Genomic DNA, 22,496 nt, shown 5'->3' on the forward strand with positions numbered 1-22,496 from the left:
AGAGAGAGAGAGAGAGAGAGAGAGAAACCATCACTGGAAAGCATTTGAAAATCCAAATGTTCAATTTCAGTTTTTATTCCAGAACATTTTCATTTAAAATTTAAGGGAGAGAAAAGGTCATTGACCCCCCCTCAAAAAGAATTAAAATGTCCCGGATCAACAGAAATGTTTCCTTTTTTTTTCTTCTTTTCTTTTTTCTTCTTTTCTTTTCTTTTCTTTTCTTTTCTTTTCTTTTCTTTTCTAAATTCAGTAGACTGACTTAAAAACTATCTGCACATGTTACTACAGGAAGCATTTTATAGGCTGTCTTCCTGGTGTGATGTATTTGACAGATAAAAGACAGATAAGGACTGTATTTAAGGGATCACAGCTCTGCCTCCTTAGTGGCTTAGTTTCCCTGAAGGATTGGCACTCCATACTGCTGAGTGTATTGGAAAGAAATCTCCATTCCTCTACAAATTCTGTGGATTTTCCCTTCCTAAGGCCTGTTGGCTTGTATTTGATTTAGGACTCAGGCACTGCATTAAAAAATAAGGTCCTTCATAAAAGGGAACGTTAAGAAAATAACTCATGGAGCATCACCGTGTTGCTTTCTGCACAGTGATATATGTCCTTTTGCTGTGTTTCTTCCAATTTGGTACGAAATACAACACGTGAGGCGCAGCAGCTTAACAATTCTGGCGCCTATAGACAAAGTGAGATTTCGCTGCTGCTGGCAGTTGTCTTTTAAAATGTCCCGGTGACAAAGATTGTCGTTTATTGTGAGCTATATTGTAGATCCCTAACACATATCGAGGAAGAACTATTTGCCATAACTTCAGAAAGATTCCTCTCTTTTTTTTTCCATATGCTGATTTAAACAACAAAATCCTAACCAGACTGAAGACATTGTAATATCCAAGTTATACATCGCTAATGGAGCCAAGTATGTTTTTGTCTACCTTAGGATTTAAAATTTAGTTCAGCATTTTTGAGGAAATTAGAAAAAACTTATCAATATGTATGTCTAGCTATTTAAATAGGCAAATATTCATGCCACGGAGTGCATAACTTGAAAAACGAACATTTTTATGTATCATCTCACCTGTTCAAAGATGCTGTAATTCTTTGTAGTTCGTCAGAGATTTTCGGAGTTGTTAGGTAAGAAGTGCATCTAGGAGCATCTAAATTGACAGGTGGTTCAAAACTTAATGCTGCTTGCTAATGCCCTCAGCTAGGCTCAGCGCCTGGCTAGCGTGTAACTAACCAGCAAGAAAGGAGGTAGGGAGATGTTGAGACATACGGATTCATCTTACATCGTTAGTAGAAAAAACCCCTACTACGCCCCAACTAAACATCTGTGAAATCTGAATGGGAGCTCTGRTGCCAAATGAAAATAAAGGATAAGATAACTAAAGATAACTGAATCCCCTGAAGCCATCGCTGCAGRTTATCACTACTCCCAAACTGGCAGAACCTCTGGGGAATTTTAAAGTGTTAACGCTACTATYCTGCTTTGCTCTGAGTCCAGTATGGATTATTCTGCTTGTAGTGCCGGTACACAAGCGTGTTATTTTGATTAGAATTTAACAATAACAGCAGATAAATAGAGAGATGTAAACATAGGAGAGAGAAACCTTTCCCTCTCCTAAATACATGAGAGAAAAACGTAACAATATACTAAGAATAYGAAGTGTAATTGGGAGGCAACCTATTTTGGATTATGTGAAAAAATACATTTTGATAATCATTTGCAAGGTGGYTTTGCCTGTGTCACCGCTTTTTAGAATATGAATTTAAAGAAATTAAAATTGGTTTCACTGATRAGCACAAGATGAACTTTAAAATTGAGGAACTTTTAGCCCACGTTGCTGTGGTTGTAACAGAGATTCTTCTTTCAACACAAGATCCACTGAATAGTTTCTCTTTTTCTCTCTCCTTAGCGAGAGCAAAACCGACATTTGTCTCCATGAGGAAGATGTTTGTAAGGGCTGAACCCATATATTCTTCTCCTTTCTTCTCCTCCTTAGCCCTTCCTTAACATGGAAAATATACTGTCACAGATGCATAATCTGAACAGAAGGTGGATGCAGAAAGGATGATGGCAGCTTTAGGGTATATATGGACTTTTCTGTGGGGCCACGTACAAGAGAGATAGAGAGGAAAATGTTTCTGGGGAGGAAAATCCTATCCGGGGCATTCTGATGAGTGAGCAGGAATGAACAGGGTCCCAAGGATGCAAGAAGAATTTATCAAATAAAACCAGAAGAAAGAATATGCTGGAGATGCTGGCTACTCCCTTGTATTTTCTGATCTGCAAGAACACTTGAACTTTATCGCAAGGCTTTCTGCTCAGTTCTGGTGGCACTTCTCTTATTTCTGCTCGCTGGCAGGGCAGGCTGTGTGCCAGGAGAGGATTTCTGGTCRTCTCTTTTTGAAGTTAGCTGGAAAAGAAATACTCAGAAAAGAGCTGGGGAAGTATTCTATAACCCTAATGGAAAGCCAGGCTTTTGGAAAATGGATTTTGGGGATGAGACAAGAAAGACAAAAGAAATGGGAGCCATGAACTCCAATGAAGAGAAAAGCAGAGTTTTGTGTGGAGAGGCAGACACAAAGTTTTGTGTTTCTTGATGCGATTCTAAAAGTGCTCAGTTTTGCAAGTGTGAAATGCTGGTGTTTCATCACTTTCAGAAGGGAAAAAAAAACAAGTTGGAAGAGAAGATGGCAGAAGAAATAGGGAAATGTATGTGACAGGAAACACATGCAGTCCTTTATCTGATTGCTCGCTGACAGCTTAGAGGGGTTACTGTAACATTAACGAAGTACTAATGCATTAACAAAATAATGCCCTGAGAGTCATTTATTCAAATTTCTCAGCACCAATTCACTGTTATGGTGATCCTGACCACATAAGTACATGTTTGTGAAATGTAATGTTGCCTAGCGAAATTTGCTTTTTTGCTTTGGGGAGAAGTACAACTTTATGTCTAGCTGTAAAGTGCAGTTTTACGTCTTCAAGGTTTTCATTGTCTTGCCTGTAATAAAGCTTAAACACCAGAGAAGTGAAGGAAAATATGAAACAAAGTAACCATTTAATACAAGTCATGGAAGCCTTTAGGTTTTTAATGACTTTGCCATTTATTATTTATATTGCATCCAGAATGCACACCTTGCCAAATAATACATAACAAGGCAGCTTCTCAGACTATGGCTTCAAAATCAAGAGAGACGAAAGAACACACATATTGCTGTTTCAGTTTAGTATTAACATTCAGTTTTGAGATCATTTTAGTGCTTCCATTATATTCCAGACAGAAGATAGTTTTTTATTAGCTCTCTTAAACATTATTAGATCTCTTAATTCATGTAATGTGTTATTTTGGATATGACAGCAGGAAGGGGAATGCCTCACATTTTAGCATGTATTTGTTGCTGTTCTCAGCACCTTAAGTGAGACCATCTTTTATGTGAACATATAACACAACATTTGTCTGTTGTGTAAGAAGTGCATTTACACAACTTTTTTTTTTTTTTTTTTCTTTTTTTTTTTTTTTTTTTTTCCCAGTAGCAGGCTTATGCTGTTTGGGAAACAAAATCAAGTGTCATATCTAGGCAATTTATAATCTGTTGCCATTTGAAACTCAGCCTGTCTAAAAGAATGTTTTATATTCCTTCTGAATTTTTATTACCTCCCATTTCTTTCTTGTTCGCAGCTSCACTGTCTTTCTTGCTCTGACCCATGCATCCTGCCTCCATATCCAAGCATGGGCTGACTTTCATCTCTTTCTCTGTAAGGAACTTCAGTCCTTTCACTGATCTTCTATAAAACCATGTTAAAGATACTTCATCCCAGCTGCTGATGACCTTGAAATGACATTTCGTGCTGATGTTATTTTTATTTGTTCCCTCTTCCATGCTTCCCTCTCTGCCCTGCTCGTCTCTCAGCTTCTTGCCCTTGTCCATTACCTGGCCTTCATCAGCTATTTTTCCCTTTGCTGATAGTGCCTGTGATTTCCATATATTCCCCTTTGCTGTTACACTGTCCTCCACGTTTTCTTCTCTATATTTGTGTTGTCTGACTGATTTTGCAAATATTTTGGAGAAGAGATTGGTGGTGTATATTTACAATGGCTTGTGGGTTATCAGTAACTGGATATCGCAGCTAAGGTTGTTGGATGCCTGATGGGATGTCCAAAGTATTTTCAGCTTGCATTGAGGATAATGAAGTGCTGGAAATGTTTGACCTCTAGAAGCAGATGACTCCATGCTTGGCTGATAAAATCAGAAAGAAAATACTGGGCCTGATGTCTCACACTATTACCCAGAAGCATTTTACATTGCTGTTTTCCTAGACATCCTTTATTTTTAATAATCTAAGCAAAACAGGCAGTTTATATCCAGAAAAGCAGCTTTTTTAAAAGTGGGTTTGCTGCTTTTTGCTGTGTTTTGCTAAAGCCCTGGAATTTTACAGCTTTCTTGATTTTCCTGTCTTTATTTTACTGCTTAAACGATTTCAGAAATGACAGTGATTTTTAATTGTGAATTGCTCTGAAATCTTTACTGTGAAAATTCTAGTTTTGATTAGCAAAGTGTAAATTTGAGGGCTTTCATGTATACTTAACAGAAGGGATTCTGGCTGCAGGTGAGCCCAGAAGACCCGCAGGGAAGACTTTCAGTTCTTTCCCTACCTTTATTGCAGTCTGTTGCCAAAACTGGGATTAGACATRGTCCTGAAACCATGTAGGGGTCATGATTTAAGAGGATTTTGCAGCTGATACAGATTTTACGTGGCAGTTGTACTTTGATGGGCAGCAGTGTCAAGCCTCCAGGGAGAGAAGAGGCTTTTGACCTGCTGAAAGGGCTCTGGTTGAGTTGTGTGGATGGCAGCTTGGGGCTTACTGGTGGAGCATGCCTGTCTGCTGTCTGAATCGCTCCATTGTGTAAGTAGAGAGCAAGTTTTTTTGTCTGCAGTATCACATGATGTTAGATGCTGTCACTGACTGGCTAAAATCAAAAGATACCAAGAGATTGAAAATACTAAAAAAAAAATCCAGCTCAGYTGTGTGGTGGAGCAGAGAGTAACAATGGCTTCATGGTACAAGTACGGCTACTCCTTGAGTGATCAGGGTCCAGTTCTTACACTTGTAGTTTCATGGTTTCATATAATCTCCCTGCTGAGTGTGTCCATCTCTACAAAAGACTGGTTAATATTGACTCCTCAAAAGATGCAAGAAGAGTGTGTTACAGCAAAACCTTAGGCCTGTCCATATACGTACACACGCACACACACACGCACACATATATATGAATATGTAATATTAATAGGATTCTCYGTATTTAAGAGATCAGGAAGCCATTGGAATCGAATGCCACAACCTCTTACATAATTTAAAAAAGTCCAACTTATGTYGATGATAATTTTTTCCAGAGATACKATGGGTATCAGCAGTTACTGAAGAAAACAGACTATGGGGTAAACTCCCTCTCATTTTACCCAAATATACATAACTCACATTGCTAGTGGATCACAGYGATTTTTACAGATAATACTTTAAAGTATGGTGGTTAGAACCACTTTTAATATTTGATGAGGATTTCAGTWGCAATCACAAACTCCCTCATGCTGAAAACTGTACAGGGGCTCTTGGGCAAATGCATTATGTACTATGCTGTTTTTCTCTACTTATGAAAGTGGGAGTGAGCACACAGATTTTTCTCTGGAAGCTGTTTTTAGTCCTTACCCCAAAATTGCAGTGGTGAGGAGATGAGGTATGATACTACCGGGAGACAGCAGACGAATGCACCAACCACATGGCATTGCCTTTGGGCAATTTCAGATCCATTTTGGCAACGGTTCTCTTTCTACACCACAGCCCACTGATACAAGGAATCACTGCATAACTTCAGGAAAGCATTAAATCTGAAGCCCAAATAAGTTGTGCATAGCTCTGTGTGTTTGTGGAGAGCTATAGCAATCTGTCATTTTTTAAATCCCCTCTGTATATCGTTATAGAAAGTTTGGAATCTGAGCCTCCATGATGCAATGGTGTTTTTAGTCTGCGAATAAGGCATTTCTGTATTTTTTATTTTATTTTATTTTTATGTAAATATTGCAATTACAGCAACTGCTTTCCAGGACTAATTCAGGTTTCTATTCTRTTCCGTTTAGGTAGTTGTGTAGTTAATTAATATGTAAAGAGACAAAGGACCCTAGAGTCATTCTCACAARTATAGACTAATAGATAGTCTTGAAGAGTTTTCTGAGTTTTCTGCATAAATAGATGTAAGGGATACAAGGTGGAATAAAAAGCAGAGTGGTGTAATGTGCATCTTCTGGTACTGTGTTACGTGATGGAAGTAAACCTTCCCTTTCTTGCCACCATTCTTAATCAAAATATGGGTATGTTCAATCTAATTMTTTCTCTTGTCTTACGGCTTTGAAGAGAGGAAAGGCTGGAAAATGCTTTCCAACCATCCATTGCTAAAGAGTTACCTAACTTTAGACACTAAGTTCGATAGCTTGTGGGGTCTTCTCCCTAAACTTGGCTCATAGTCAAGAAACTTGGCCTCTGGGGAGCCTAAGTTGGTGCTCTGGAACACTTTTGGAAGGAAGCTGTCTCTGTCTGTTGGGTATTAAGGGGCTCTGGTGACCAGCTCTTCACTTGAATATCTGAAGAAGAGCAGGGCAAATATCCCTCAGAGGTTTCATTCCAATCCAGAGCTCAGGAAGCAGACAGTAGAAAAACCTGCCACTTTTCTGCCACTTTATGCTAAACTAAAGAAATATGTTTTATGAATRACAAGGCAGAAATTGGTTCTAATGGGGCACCTAAGCGTCTGTCTGTGGAGGCAGGTTGTACATCACCCATGTTCCCTGAAGAACACCTTCAGCTATGCTGAACTGTGTTTGCAAGGTGGGAATTACAATGACTAGCACAATTTTGTTTGCCTTCTCCATGAGGAACAAAACTTAGCAGGTGCAGGATTTAATTCCAATTAAATTAGTATAAAAGCCTATTGGAATTTTGGGTTGGGCCTGGCAAAACAGCAGGACTGACATGGATTTTATGTTTCATATACTCCAAGACTGAACCTTTCACTAGATCTTTGGATGCAGGCAGGAACTGGGTTGTGAAGAATCTCAAGAACTGGAGTCTTGCTGTTAATTTCAAATGCCTCTTGAAACAATTGAGGCAATGACATTGCCTCTTTTCCATTGTGACTGCAAAAAGCAAAAGGCATCAAATAAAAAAATGTGCTTTCTTCTTGCAGACCTGTCACTTTGGAGAAGTAAAAATGGCATCAGCAGCACACTTCTCAGAGGAAGAGATAGTAGAGCTAAGAGAGGCTTTCAGCAAAGTTGGTGAGTACAATAAACAGGAAAGAGACTGTAGAGTGTGAAGTTATACCAGACCATTTTCTTCTCTAGTGACCAGGTATTATGAAATGAAGCTTACTTCAGCACCAATCTGCTGTGTCACGGAAACCACTGAAAGCCATCTTCCTACAACTGCAGACCTTCTAAATGAAACCACAGCAGCATGCTGTAGAGCAATGGCCTCTTATTGCTGGAGACAGGTGGTGGAGCAATGAGTAACAGCTTTTATGAAATAATTTGGAAACCTGTACAGAAAATCATGTCAGAAATAGATTAAAGTATTTTCCTAGTACTTTTTATTCCTGGCAAATGATTTAGAAGGCAAAAGATTTTTATTTTAATGCAACACATTAAATACTCCTTCAGAAGAAGAGTCAGGAGTAGACAAATGTGCAAATGACTACAAAATTTGTAATCTCTTTCTTTTCTATGACCTTTAATATCTAGATATTTTTTAAATGTGTATTTTCTTTCTGAGCCTTTAAAGGTCTCATCTGATTTGTTTCCCTTAGAGTCATGCTGATCCATCATTGTCTTCCCAATTCTAAGAAAAAGACCCCATGTTGCTCACAGCTCGTTCACTTTTATTAACAGATCTGCCACCCACACTGGATTGTGTGTTAATCAGCTGTCTGTACTGCTTCAGGTGATCTTTGGATTCCTGAGCGCATAACAATCCCAGCTGACAATCTTAAACATCTGGTCATTGAACATGCCCAGTATATCCATGCACTGACAGGTCAAACGTTGGAAGGAAGCCCTCCTTCATCTCCCAGACATTTCCCTAAGTCCAGATCCTGTAACTGTGTGCTTTCAGAAATAGATAGGATGGTCTTTGCAATATATATTCATCTTTGCTATTGATGCTGATGAATTAGTATCTAGGCTTTTTTTGCAGCATGCAGCAAATAAGTGACTCAATCTGCAACTTACCACACAGGAAATCGGCACACAGATCTTTGAGCTCCTCTCCGCCTCTGAGYTGGAGGAAGAAACCCCGCAGAACAAGAGGCAGGACAAGAAACCTGTTAATATAAAATTTTCATATATTTTTATAGCTCAGCAGACTGTCTCCACACAATTCAAACACACTACTCTAAAAACATAAAGGTTCTCTTTAAGAAAATCAAAAGAAACCTAGATACACTGAACATTTATTTTTTAAAAAATCAAGAGTTCTACAGCTCACTGGAACAAAAAATACCAGTACTAAAGACTTACTTATAGGCACAGTCTCTTTCCCCAGATTCATGGAGAAATGAAAGGCAATAAAATATGAGGCACCTTTTGGAAAAATCGTGCCCTAGTGTATATTTGCCACTAGTTGTTAAAATGCCACGAAGGATTGCTACCATTTTAAGAGACTAGAGAAAATATGAGCATTCCACTCTAACCACTGTCAGTCTTTCTGTCTGTTTGCATACTTTTTACATTTGTTGGCATTTAGTGTATGCATAGTTCCGGGGCTTTTCTTTTAGAGTCAATTTCCTTTTTTATTTGTGGGGATTTTCACAGACTAATAGAGAAGAAGAAACTACTTAAACCTCAGTGGGGAGCTTCACTTCAAATTAAAATCCTACCCTGGCACTAATCGATCTTGCAGTAGGCTCAGCAGGGTTAGCCCTGTCAGCACCATCCMAGAGAAACAGCTTTTGACTTGAAGCACAACTATATGCACACCCAAAACCTGAGCACATTTTTCTGATGATATTGGATGCAGATAACAGACCAAAATCACACATTATATATATGCAGGTATAAGATGTAACTCAGTCTTGTATCAGCTCAGTTTTCTTTAGCTTTTCTATAGACAGTATAATCTCTCTRTAAGTCATTTACGTATCTGTGTATATGTAAGTCCTGAAATTTCAATGGTCCCCATCTAAATATGGCTTTGTTAAGGTAATATTATGTCTAAAAACATGTAAATTCATCACTGAGCTTTTTGTTTAAGGGTGTTTCTATTTCTTGATGTAAATGTCAGCTAATCTTTCTACAGGATGTACAATTCCCAAGGTAAAATAAAGATATCAGCTTTTGTGTGCAGAAAATTTCATTAGGCTGATGTAGAATCTAAATGTTTGTTTTAATCTTTACAGATATTAGTGGGAATGGCTTCATCCACACTAATGATTTAACAGATGTGTTGAAAGCAGCTAATCTCCCTCTCCCAGGATATAAAGTCAGAGAACTTATTCAGAATTTGACAACCACAGGAGATGGCAGGATCAGTTTTGATGAATTTATTTCAGTAAGTAAAATGTTGTTTCAGAGAATAACCTCTAAAAAGAAATACAAAAGGAAGAAAGTCTAACTTGTAAATACAGAATAAGTTGGGAATTTTCAATTCAAAACATTGCTTTGACTAAGAATATCATTTCCATAAAACGGACTTCTTCTGTGGGTAAACATTTGGTTTTMCCAAATTCCTTTTCATTATCCGTTCAGAAACTGAAATCAAATTTAATTTTAATTCTGTTTTTGTTTAAATCAAAAGTCTGCAGTTTAATGAACTAAGTCATTATCTTGAGTCAGTTTGGCATGGAAAAGTGCCCTAAAAGTGCCTCTAAGTACAGTCTTGCAGGAGTTCAGGTATTTCCTGGGGCCATTCCTTCCTTTAGGCCAGGCTCGTGGGCCAGGTGGCACGTTGTGGGACATTCAGCGTGGGCACCACGGCGTAGCAGTGGCATGATTGCATGCCTCACGGGGACATAGCCCAGCCAAGCAGCTCCACTCACTGGAGGAGATGAGAGCAGGAGTTAACCAAACTAGAAATCTTGCAGTTAAGTAGGACGAATTACAAGAATGCTGTTCTATACCAAACAGACATAATGCAATGGGATGAAAATTTTTATTTTATTTTTATTTTATTGGCAAAATATAATGGTTTGGCTAGATAGTTACATACCTATTTCAACAGACTGAAACTGAAAACTTCATGGGATGTTCCTTCCATTAAAAAGCTGCTTCTTTTTATGTTCAGAAGTGACAGGGACAGAACTGACAGGGACAGAAGCAATTGCTAAAATAGTGGAATTTCCCTTGGGATGGAGAAATAGATTTTTATATGCTTTTTTTTTTTTTCCAAACTGAAACCTTCAGAGGCCCTCCTCCCATGCACAATGGCTTTGTGGTTTCACACCATATATGTTTCTGTTACTTAGCTGATCTTCTTTCACTGCTTTGAAAATATAAAAGCTATGTGTGATTCTGTTCTACTAAGGCAGATAGATGTGTTGGTCTCTGATTTTACACAGAAAAAATATATATACAAAGCAGAGAGGAGGGCAGATCTCAAGGCCCAAGAGCTCACAGTTTTAGCATGGTTTAAATCTCTRAAATTTTTAAATTGTCTCATGTATTTGAAAGATTTTCCAAAGCCTGAAGAGTGACGATGTTGCTAAATCATTCCGAAAACAAATCAATAAAAAGGAGGGGATCTGTGCTATTGGKGGGACTTCAGAGCAGTCCAGTGCTGGCACACAACACTCTTATTCAGGTAGGTACAGCTGTCTTATACTGGCCTAACTAGGAACAAATATTCTCTTGCACATCATTTATCTTGGTACAAAGCTAGATGCTCTGCCCTTAAGAGCTTCAGCAGCAGTAGAAGTTACCCGGGCGAGGCTGATTCAAGTCAAAGAGTTGTGAAGATGACAAAACATCAGAGCAGGATCTTCACCAAAAAACAGCATGTGCTGGTTTATTGAAGTGGACAGAGCTATGTCTGCAGAAGAAACCTTTAGCCAGCTTAGCTACTGTSGCCAGAGGAGCACTGTCACCCTGTTGGAGAAAATTCTCCCAGCACAGGTGCAGAGCAAAGGCTCCGCARGGCAGAGGCAGCCTCTGGCCTGCAGCTCTCCCTGTGGATCCCCCAGTGCTGCTGACCCATCTCCTAGTACAGGTTACCAGTTCTCTGACAGTTTTGCTGTAAACTCAGATGTAACCAAATGGTTCCTGATCTTTTTGMTAAAGAGGGTACAACACCAGAGAACTTTTTTCCTGGGTTGTGTTTCCAAGCCAAAGGTTTGGAGTAACCGTGGTTTTCTTGGTTCTTCAGCCACGCCAAAGCACCACTGCTGTTAGGAGCTCCAAGCCTCTGCTGTCTTCTCCAGTGGTGGAGATGGAGAATTGCCTCTCTCCTGGAAAGGACAGAGCGGAAAACACTGCATCCTCACTGGCTGAAAGCATAGAGAATACTTTCTACTGGGGGTGGTGGGGGCTGCTGCTCGCAGATGATAGCTACATTACAGCCTTGTTGRACTACAGGGAACATCTGCCCTTTGCCCTCTGAATACTCCTTGTCAGAGTCCAGTGCACTTTGATCAGGTTCTTTTAGATGTTCCACTTGTGGAGGGCTTTATAATAATATAATATAGTATAGTATAGTGTAATATAATRTAAAACTTACTTGAAATTACATGGAATTTTGATTTAGCAGTGATACAGTTATGCATTTTAATAACATTGCAAGTACAAGTTACACTTATCAGTATGTAGCAATTGCAAGGTACAGCTAAATCACAATAGAATTTCGTTACTGGTCTTTATGATATGTTCACTGACACGATGGCAGCTATCCTCAGTCACTGGGAAGGAATATGTGAATTGAAACCAGCTCAAGCCTGTTGCTCTCTTTGAAGTTCTTTCTCTTCACTGTTCAGTTTTTATGCTGTATATTGGGCTAAGGCCCAATATACGCCACCCATGCTGGTCTRCCTAAATCAAAAAGACATGTATTTGCTTTCTTTTGATTAACCTGGGAGAAACACAACTGATTGATTGACTCAGCTGATACAGGCATTTATGTAGAGCAAAGGCTCCCTCTGGTTCGCTTTGYGTTGAGATGAAGTTTGGCCCCCTTTGCAGCGGCTGAGGTCAGTCRCTCTGAACAGTCTTCCTTGGGCTTCCTGAGCACATGCCCTTTGCCTGTCTCCTCACAGTCTTATTCTGCTGTCAGGGTTCATTGGTTGGTCACACTCCTATTTAGGAGAGTCTTTTCCCCCATGAGTTCTGCCTTTATAAGTAAAACAATGATAGAGATATTACACAGTAAACTAATGGATGTGATGTTGTGTTCACAGAGGAAGAAAAGTATGCTTTTGTCAACTGGATTAATAAAGCCCTTGAAAAGGATCCTGACTGTAAACATGTGGTCCCAATGAATCCAGAAACAGATGATCTCTTCCAGGCAGTTGGTGACGGCATCGTACTTTGGTAAATAATACTCGCAGTTCTTCTAAAYGGAGACCGTGAGTCTGCAGAAATTCACGCCTCTGCCAAAATTGAAGCTGCTGCTTTACAGTTAAACTCATGAATCTTTGCAGATTCAGGCCCTAGTTTTAATGCTCCTTTTCTCTTGGAAAATATAAAGCTTATTTCATTTTAAGTGAGTGTTTTTCTTTGCCTGTGGGCTCTTGCAATGAGATGGAGACAATGAGATTTGCTCTGAAAAGTTACTTGGTTTTATTTTTCCTCAAGGCCTTCTTGGGGTTCACGCAAAGCAGCATGAGACAGTGAGTGCTTTCATGGGAAATTCTGCAAGATTAACTTCTGCTATTGCTTCACCTTACTGTATTCTTGGCCTCATGCTTGTAGTACATTCAATATATAACCMAAAAGAATTGCTGAAATATTGCATGGATGTGTGTGTATATGTAAAAGATAAGAAACTAACTATCTGTAGTTATTCCTTGACTTTCTATCCACTGCAGAAACTCTCCAGCTCTTTAATTAACTTATCTKACAGTGTGGTGACAAAAGCTCTAATTGCATTTGTGCAAGTCTAGCAAGAAGTGTATTTCCTGTTGTATTTTCTTTTATTTCTAGTAAGATGATCAACTTTTCAGTGCCAGATACCATTGATGAGAGAACAATCAACAAAAAGAAGCTCACCCCATTCACAATACAGGTACCAAAATGTAACAAGATTGTTTGGTTTTCCACTTAGGATGCTTTGATGTGACTAGAGCAAGTGCTAGAGGTATCATGGTCCTCCCAACCACCACAAGGCARCACTGTCTATTGTGAAGATTTATATTTGTGTTTCCTTTTAAACATAAGAGCAATCTGCTAAAACAAAGCATGCTTGTATGTGTACTTAAAGCAATGTGTAAAAGTTGCCAGTTCAAAGCTTCRGATCCCTTTGTGATAGATCCTTTATGAATGCAAGAGCAACTAGAGGATACAGTGACAAATTCTAGTTGGAATAGCTCTGAGCAGATCGAAAAATACCCCAGGATCATGCAGGTAATCAGTGGCATGGCCATAGACTTCAATTTACACCTGCTGTGTTGCCGTCCTGTGCCCTCACGAAAGTATTGGCTATGATCCAGGCAATGCTGTAGTGTGCAGCTTGTCTGACATGGAACCACAGCTTTTGCCTGTGTTTTACAGTTTGTGTTTTTTAACGTTGAATACTGAATCCCTTCTTCGTTTCTATTATGTGCACATGTATATGATTTAAAAATTGGATCAAAAAGCAAATTTTCACCTATTTAAAGTTTATTCTGTTTCTTACACAGCAGTATGTAGAGAGGTATTTTTATATAAGCAGTGTCTATGTACCTGGGTATAAAATAGAAAATATAGATATATGGCATGGATATGAACCTCACCCAGTTTAGCCCTCAGCTACTCTGATTAGATGGAACATTAGCCAGGCTCAAATAAGCTCAGAAGCCATTAAATTGGATTTTTATGCTGTATACCACATTTTTCAGTTCTAATCATTTTGGTCAGCAGCATAGCTTAGTGATGCAGCCCAGATCAATCCCTGTCAGATATAAACATGATTTGATCAATATAGCTTCCACTTTAACTTAACCCTTTTACGGTTGTCTGGTAGAGAAAAGGTARTTAATTTGAAATGCTCCAATTTTTCCAACTTACTAGAATTCACACTGTGTCTCTCTCTGCAATTTGTATCTAATCAAATCTTTCTGTCATGCCGCTGGTGGTGAAATTCACATGAAAAATTGCAGATCTGTGTGATAAATGGCATTTGCCAGGCTCCTTTGCTGGCTTTACTTGTCCTCTGTTTACTAAGAYGCCTTCTTGAATATTCCAAATGTTTGGGCATGATTTCTTTATACTCTTTATTTTAAAGGGGAAGGAAATGGTGAAGGAACATAGAATTCCTGTAGCATTACTTTCTTTGTGCCTACACTATGAATTACAGAATCCCTTTACTTCYGTTGAACCCTCCCAACCCAAGACTCCAAGCTCCAAAGTTCAAAACAGAAAATATCCAGGCCTGTCCAGTTCTCACCTTGACTAAATTGCAAGGTTAAAAATTCAATAGGTTTATTCATACTGAGTCCTATGACCATGAGCTTTTTGTATACATTGCCAGCTARCACGTCATTTGTACATTAGTTGTTAGGGCTTTTGCATCGTGCCTAGGGAGAGCTGAGCTTGGAATATCTGCTGGGTTATAGCTCATTCATTCCTGCTTGTGTGCAAGCCTGGGTGGAAGAGAGTTTGCCCCATGATGAAGGCAAGGCTGTATTTGAATGTGTGCTTGTGTGTTGGCAACATGGATATGAGGAAAGCTTGGCTTTGAGAGCACAACTGTGCCAAAACTTTGCTGTGGAAGTAAACGTATGCTCTAGGCTCCAATGCTTTGTGACATGGGGAGGCCAGGCACCCGAGCCTTTCGTCTTACCTGGAGAGGTTGTTTCTGTCTTTGTGTTGGGACCTAGAACTTACCGGTAGTCCCAGAAGATTCTGGGCTCCCTTGCTTTGAATGCTCAAAGCCGGGCAGATGTGTTTGCCATGATGTTCACAGAAAAAGTGCTCACTGATTTCACTAGCTTTATCTGCATTCCCTTCCCGCATCCTCTTAGCTCTCTAGCTCTTGCATCATTAGGAAATTCTCTTTTTTTCCTAGGAAAATCTGAACCTGGCTCTGAACTCTGCTTCAGCCATTGGGTGCCATGTTGTTAACATTGGAGCTGAAGACTTGAAAGAAGGGAAACCTTACCTGGTTTTGGGTCTTTTATGGCAAGTCATCAAAATTGGACTCTTTGCTGACATAGAAATTAGCAGGAATGAAGGTATGTATGGCACTTGTTTTTCAGGACTGTACTGTTATCACTGAACTGTCTTTATAAAGATTTTTTTTCAATTCTTAATTCAATTTTTTATTCATGTCTCCCCTGCCTTCCTCTTTAATGATCTCTTTTACTTGCTTATCTTGCACATTAGGTCAGGAATGATGGTTGACACCCAGGTATATTGGTGTTTTGGCACCTTGATCAACACAAAATGAATTTCTTCTAAATCTGTGGTCTATGCTGCATTTAAGAAGCTTTACTCTTTTCCTGCTTTTGGTGAAACCAGTGCCAAATATCTCTCTTTTCTTTGTGAAATTAGAATAACAGAATCACAGAAAAATTTAGGCAGGAAGGGGCTTCTGGAGGTCCCCTGGTCCAGCCATCCAACCATCTACTTAGAGTAGGACCTACCTCAAAGTTAGATGAGGTTGCTCAGGGCCTTGTCCAATGCTCTCTAGGCAATCTGTTCCAGTGCTCAACCACTCTCATTGTATTTTTTTTCTTACATCTAGTCAGAATTTCCCTTCCTGCAACTTGTGACTGTGGCTTCTCATCCTTTTGCTGAGAAGACTGAGAAGAATATGGCTCTATTCCTTCTTGTAACTGTTGAAGAAAAAAGTTAGTTTGCTTTCTCAGGCTCTTATCCAAGATGAACATACCCAGTTTTCTCAGCCTCTTCTCATACATCATATGCTGCAGGCCACCAATCACGTTGCTGTCCCTCTACTGAACTTGCTCCAATTTGTTGATGTCTGTCTTGTACTGGAGAGCCCCAAACTGGACATAGTATCCCAAATGTGGTCTCACTAGTGCCAAAATTCTCTATGAACTAGCTTCAGCATGAGGCCATGGGTGTGTCCACACTACATGTCATCTTGTTGCTTGTTCCCCTTCTTCTCTGGGTGGTCTGCCCGGTCAACAGTGACATCTCTTTGCCCCAGTTACATTCAGGTATTACCTGGCTGCTTTAATGCTTCCCACCTGGCATGTATCTATCCTACTGGTAGCCAGAAGTATCGATTTCCAGAGTTCCCATTTCCTATTCCTTCATGCAATTCTCTTCTTTACTTCTCATGTCAGACTGGTTTGTCAGGATAGACAAACCAAGGTCATTTTGATTTTTTCTTTAGGTTCTATCTTTTCCTCATAATCTTAATAGCCCTTCTCTGCAGCCTTTCCAATTGAAATTCCTCTTTCTTGAATATGGGACATTGTATTCCCAAAGAGGTCTCATGAGCAACGGATACCAAGGTAGTAATATATCTCAAGCTCCGTGGAAAGAACTCTAATATCATGTTTGTTTTTCCCCTAGTCATAGCACATGGTGGTTCAGATTCACTCTGAAGTCATCCAATACACTCACATTTTTTTCATCCTCTGTTCCGCCTAATGAGCTTTTAGCTAATAGCACATATTCATATTAACTCCACAGTGAGTGACTTTGTACTATTCAATTCCACTCCATTTTTATTACTGAGTGTTATTCAGTTCTTCCTGTCTGATTTCCTGATTGGCCTCTATATTGACTGTGCCACCTAGTGAATATCATCATCAAATTTCATTAGTATATTTGTAGTATTTTTGCCAAGAGAATTAATACAAAAAAGAAATAAGGTTTGTCTGAAAATCAAATCGTGATTAACTTCACAAAAATCTCTATTGCAGTCTACATCTCTCAGTGTTAACATTGTTCTCTTCGTAAAATCCTTGTCAATATTAAAATGCTTCTATTATCTGCTTCCAGTTCAATTTGACCCTATCACATTGTATCAAATTATTTGCAAAAGTTCAGGTAGATTAGATCTCTACTGTTTCTGTTATGTACAAAATCATATTTCTTTCAAGGAATGACAAAAGATATTAGACTATCAGGATAGTGTGGCATAATCTCCCTTCATGAGCAGTGGTACATTTCTTTTGCATTAACAATTAGCTTCCATATCCCTAGTTGTTCTTTTCAAAACATATTCTAAAGCCTTTCATGTGCTTGAGATTAGATTAGCAGCCTGTAGTTGCAGTTCTTCCTTCCAGCCTTGTCCTCTTTTTTTTTGAACATCATGACTGCATTCATTTTTCTGTAGAAATATGGTGTCTTCTCCAGTCTAATGTATATGTTAACCTTATTTGTTAATGAATCTGTGAGATCATGTGTAAGTTCTTCAGAATTACAGTATGGATCCTGTTTCAGAGTGATGAGCATGGAGATTTATTTCACCTGAGTTGCAGAAAGTCCATGTTCATTCCTTCATTCTTGTCTTTGCTCCTGTGTTCAGCATCACCATTTTTTCATTAAAATCTGAGGCAAGGAAATCAGTTAGATTTTAGACTACGTTGACATTGTCTTTCATTTCTGTGTGATCCACTATTAGATCCATCACTAACATCCTTGTCCTCTTTTTATTGTTGAGAACCTTTTGATGTTTGCTCTCTGCCAAGCTAACTCGGTTTGAATTTTGAAAATATTGCCATTCACTTTTAGAAACTGGGATAACAAAATGCATAAGAGAGAAAATAGCTGTAAAGCCTTTTCTGCAGATTTTCCTAACATCAGTAGCATGAGCATCAAATCAGATGGTGCCTTTATTTCACCTCAGCTTCTCTGGCACATGAGGACATTGCTGTGACCCTCAGCTTCTGGTAGGTCAAACTCTGTGAGTTAGAACCGTAGAATAATTTAGGTTGGAAGGGGCCTCTGGAGGTCGTTTAGCCCAAGTCCTAATCAAAGTAGGGCCATCTCAGATCATATTGCTCATGTCTGTGTCCAGCTGAGTTTTGACTGTCTCCATGGAGGGAGATTCCACGGCCTTTTTGGGCACTTGTTCCAGTGTTGGCCAACCTTACAGTAAAAATGTTTTCCTAATATAGAATAAGAATTTCCCATGTTGCAACTTGTGCCTGTCACTTCTTGTCCTGTCATTTCTTGAGGAAGAATACAGTGAAAAAGGAAGTACCCCAGTGTGTGACATTTACTTATTATTTTTTTTCTTTTGTCCTTGCATAGCTTTAATTGCTCTCCTGAGAGAAGGAGAGAGTCTGGAGGATCTGATGAAGTTGTCCCCAGAGGAACTGCTGCTGAGGTGGGCAAACTATCACCTGGAGAATGCAGGATGCAACAAGATCAACAACTTCAGCTCAGATATCAAGGTATGAGATCCACTGACCAGGAAGAGCAAAATAGTAGCTCCACACCTAAATCCCTGTCCTCCAAATGGGGAATATGCACTAAGACCATCCAAGCACCTGAGCTGCTCATCCTAAAACAGTAGCTAGGTACTCAGAAACATTTTGGTGGGCTTTACATTTCTACTCAGAGCTATTCCTCCTCCTCCAGACCTCCCAGACTGCATTACCAGCCCAGCATACCAAATGCTTAGGAAAGGATTGGCTGCTGGCTCTGGAGAGGGCATATGCACTCCACTTCTGTGTTTTCAGTTCCCTGCCCCTGCCCACTTCTGCTATAACCCGGTTTGCACTTAACTGGAAGCTTTAAATCACTGGAACTGTCCATCCGAATACGCTTAGAAGGGCAGCAGGGCCAGGGCTGTGTGATCGATGCATTTCATTTCATGTACTTGGAATTGGTGGGCTTGCATATGGAAATTTCAGCACAGACCTTCATCCTTCTCAGACAGAAATATTTGAACCTCAGTAGTACACACTAATGAGTTTCAAACACTGAAGCTGCATTCTGAGGCCCTGGACTTGACAGGGATCCTTCTCCTGAATTCAGTGAGCTTTGTATTAGTTTGTTGATGTAGGTTAGATGAGATCTGGGATGTGAAAGGTCCATATGAGGCACTGGCGACAGCAGAGTCCTTTCATGCCTCCTAGCAAAGATGCGTAGGTGACAGCTAGTACTGGCTGTTTCACCAGGGAGGACGAGGCAAAAATGGGGCTCAGCCAGCCTCTCAGGGCTGTACAGAGTGCGTCTGCAGCAAGTGTCCCAGCACGGGCTGCAAGGGGACCGGCCCTGGGCTGGCCAGCATGCTGACCACAATGGCCAGGGCCCGACTTGTCGGCTCTCTAGCACAGCACAGGAAAAAGATCCCACTGCTGCAATGCCCRGTGTAGGCTTCATCAAGGACTGACACGCAGAGAATCATTTACTGTGACAGAACTGATACAGAGAAAAACTGCCAGGGGGAGACAACAGGCGAATGTGGGAGTCACATTCAACAATACAATTTTTATTGAACTGAATAAAATCTATGCAGTTCACTGCATGAAGATGACTACAGAATATGCATGGAAAGGGAAAGCAATGGAGTCTTCTGCATCTTTGGTATCCATATCCAGGCTGGCTGAAAGGACTATAATGTGACTGATTAAATCCTAACTGCAGTCAAGGCATAAATAGCATTTACTGTATTTAAAGCCGGAAAATAAGGTACACATTTCTTTCCAAGACTTCAGCCTTTACAGTCATTCTCTAATTAGGTATGTCTCTTCACCTCACTACTGTTATAAATACCCATGTTCCTGAATGCATGCAGATACATAAAGAATCATTTTTATAGAAATACAGTGAACAGATGGCATGTCTCATACAAGAAAGGATAACATTAAGATATACAGGTCTGCAGGCTCTTACAGTTTTGCAGAGTATTACCCAAGTTACTGAGTCAGGTTCCTAGAGAGTAACCTGGAGCTTTGCTTCCAGTTCTTCTTTGAGTTATTTCTAAAGTGAGATTAGTATTTTTCACACATGGAAACAACTTGGTATTTCAAAAAAGCTTAAAGGCACAGCATATTAAATACTTGTCTTGCTCCTGCCCTTTTCCCTGAAAAATGCTGATAGTGGTGCCAGTTTTAACTTTAGTCCTTGAAAACTTTACTTTCTCTTCCATAACTGTTCTATTGCTGCTTTTAAATCTGCTTTCTCCTTCTACTTTCTCYTTCTGGATTTTCTTTTATTAAACACTCGGCAGCCTGACTTCTACAGCATTATAAAGGTATCAATTTTCTTATCTCTAATTTAATATTTGTATTAAATCAATTCTGCCCTCTCTTTGTGGTTGTTGTCATTCTTGTAAGTGCAACACAGCATTGTGTCTTGTGCTTTGAGCATCCTGTAGCATAAATGTATTGGCTTAGAGAAGAAATAGATCTGGCAAACACAGCATAAAGTGGAAATTGCTAAGTGCTCCAGTTTTATTAATTTAATTACGCTGTCAAACRGCTGATTTAATAGAAAGGAAGCATGCATGCACATTGTTCAAGRGGAGCACTGAGATGCAAAATCTGGGCTTTAGATGTAATATTTCTCCCTTTAATTTYTCTGTCTGTCACAGGACTCAAGAGCTTATTACCATTTGCTGAACCAAGTTGCCCCCAAGGGAGATGAAGAAGGCATTCCAGCTATTACTATTGACATGTCAGGATTAAGGGTAAGATGAGATAAGTTTAGAGTAAATGTCGATATTTTTTGTCTGTTACTTGCATTGCTGGCCAGCACTGATATGCACTGTGATACCAGTACAAGCAAACCCTGTTTACCATTGCAACTGGATCTTGTATCTCAGAAATTTGGGAAGAATTAAATGATGCATTTTTTCCATAAGTTAGATTAGTTGTTATCGCTGAAACTTCAACAGCCAGTGAACCTCACAGATGAACTACTGCCATGTAGCAAGCACAACCTCTCCACTATTATGTAAGATTTAACTTAAAAATAATTGTGGTGAAATGGCTTGATTGTAGGCAAAGCCCATTTGAAAACATTGTCCTGTTGTTTGCAAAGCAGGAAATTGTTATAAATTTAACAGAGTCTGCTTTAGCAGCTCCACTGCTAGCACGCTGAGACCTGACGTGGTCAGTGCGCGTGTGCCACTGTGGGGAGAGGACATGTCCGCACTGGGGCTGAGGCAGCTTTGCCCTCTCTTCTGCCCGCCCAGGAGAAGGACGACGTCCAGAGAGCGGAGTGCATGCTGCAGCAGGCGGAGAGGCTGGGCTGCCGGCAGTTTGTCACAGCCACAGACGTCGTCCGTGGGAACCCAAAGCTGAACTTGGCTTTCATCGCCAACTTGTTTAACAAATACCCTGCCCTGCACAAGCCGGAGAACCAGGACATTGACTGGAGCTCTATTGAAGGTAAGAAGAGTGCAAGTAAAGGATATTTCTGGCTGGCTGTCTCACAGTTATCCCATGCTCTAAGTTCAGGACTTAACCTTACTTCCTTTATATATACATATATATATATATATATATATGTATATATATAAGCTGTACCGTTAGCACAGACAGTTTTGAGAAAGGGAAGCTGCTCTTTACTTGCATGTGGCTTCAGGTGTTTTGGGTATCTGCTCTGTGGATAGCACATGTTCAAAGATCAAAATGTTTTGTGTCTTGAGACACACTTTTGTGGGATTTCTGAAGTAGTGTTCACTATTGACTGCACTTGTTAGTGGTAATTACAGTTTTTTTGGCATTTAATTAAAATATAATTWAAAAATCTGATTTTACATAAACCTTCTGCCTGCTAGCTTGAGTTGAGGTCAGAACTGCCATTGTATGGATCATTTGCTGAGCTTCAGGTCCTTCTTTCTGACTTGAGAGCTAGATCTGGAGTCACTGCAGCCTAGTCTCATGCATGACTTCAGTTCTTGTGCAGGGGGCAATTCCTGATGACTGGCATTCATTCTCACTCATAGAGTAATCACTGGAAATGGTTATGGAATAACCATCTCTTATCTCTCTAGTTCAAAAAATTTTTTAAACATCCTATTGGATGAAAACATTTTACACTAGTAATTTTCGGAGACATGATTCTGTAGAGCTGATGCTTTTAAACAGGGCRACATGAAGAAAAATGTACTTTTCTTTTTTTGCTAGCATATAAGATTTTTTGGTGCAGAGGTAACCCTCAAACACCTGAACTGAACGCATTTATCTTGCTTCTGAGTCTAGCTCTCACTAAGCAATAGTTGTGGCATGATTTTAGAAGAACTCTTCATTACAGTCAGCCCATTCTTAGTTTTTGCATGTGGTATTTCTAATAAATTTGTTATGCTATTGACCGCAGAAAATAAAGAAGTATCTGAAAAGGTTAAAGTGGCATCTGAAGACTACTAATTTTACAAGGG

The 22,496-nt window shown here is 39.6% G+C and overlaps 1 protein-coding gene across 3 annotated transcripts in view; it reads left to right on the plus strand.

Moving 5' to 3' along the window:
* Positions 1–22,496, plus strand: part of LCP1 (lymphocyte cytosolic protein 1) — a 51,964-nt gene that overhangs the window by 23,582 nt on the left and 5,886 nt on the right. For all 3 annotated transcript variants that reach the window (XM_085324977.1, XM_085324978.1, XM_085324976.1), the window contains exons 2-10: positions 7,252–7,342; positions 9,457–9,608; positions 10,727–10,856; positions 12,442–12,574; positions 13,187–13,268; positions 15,249–15,414; positions 18,416–18,558; positions 20,706–20,801; positions 21,309–21,504. In XM_085324977.1, coding sequence (XP_085181103.1) covers positions 7,276–7,342; positions 9,457–9,608; positions 10,727–10,856; positions 12,442–12,574; positions 13,187–13,268; positions 15,249–15,414; positions 18,416–18,558; positions 20,706–20,801; positions 21,309–21,504 — 1,165 coding nt within the window. In that variant the 5' untranslated portion in view covers positions 7,252–7,275. The remainder of the gene's footprint in view (positions 1–7,251; positions 7,343–9,456; positions 9,609–10,726; positions 10,857–12,441; positions 12,575–13,186; positions 13,269–15,248; positions 15,415–18,415; positions 18,559–20,705; positions 20,802–21,308; positions 21,505–22,496) is intronic.

This window comes from Rhea americana, unplaced genomic scaffold (assembly GCF_003343005.1).
Source record: "Rhea americana isolate MKP2758 unplaced genomic scaffold, rheAme1 scaffold_95, whole genome shotgun sequence".
Classification (NCBI taxonomy): Eukaryota; Metazoa; Chordata; class Aves; order Rheiformes; family Rheidae; genus Rhea; species Rhea americana.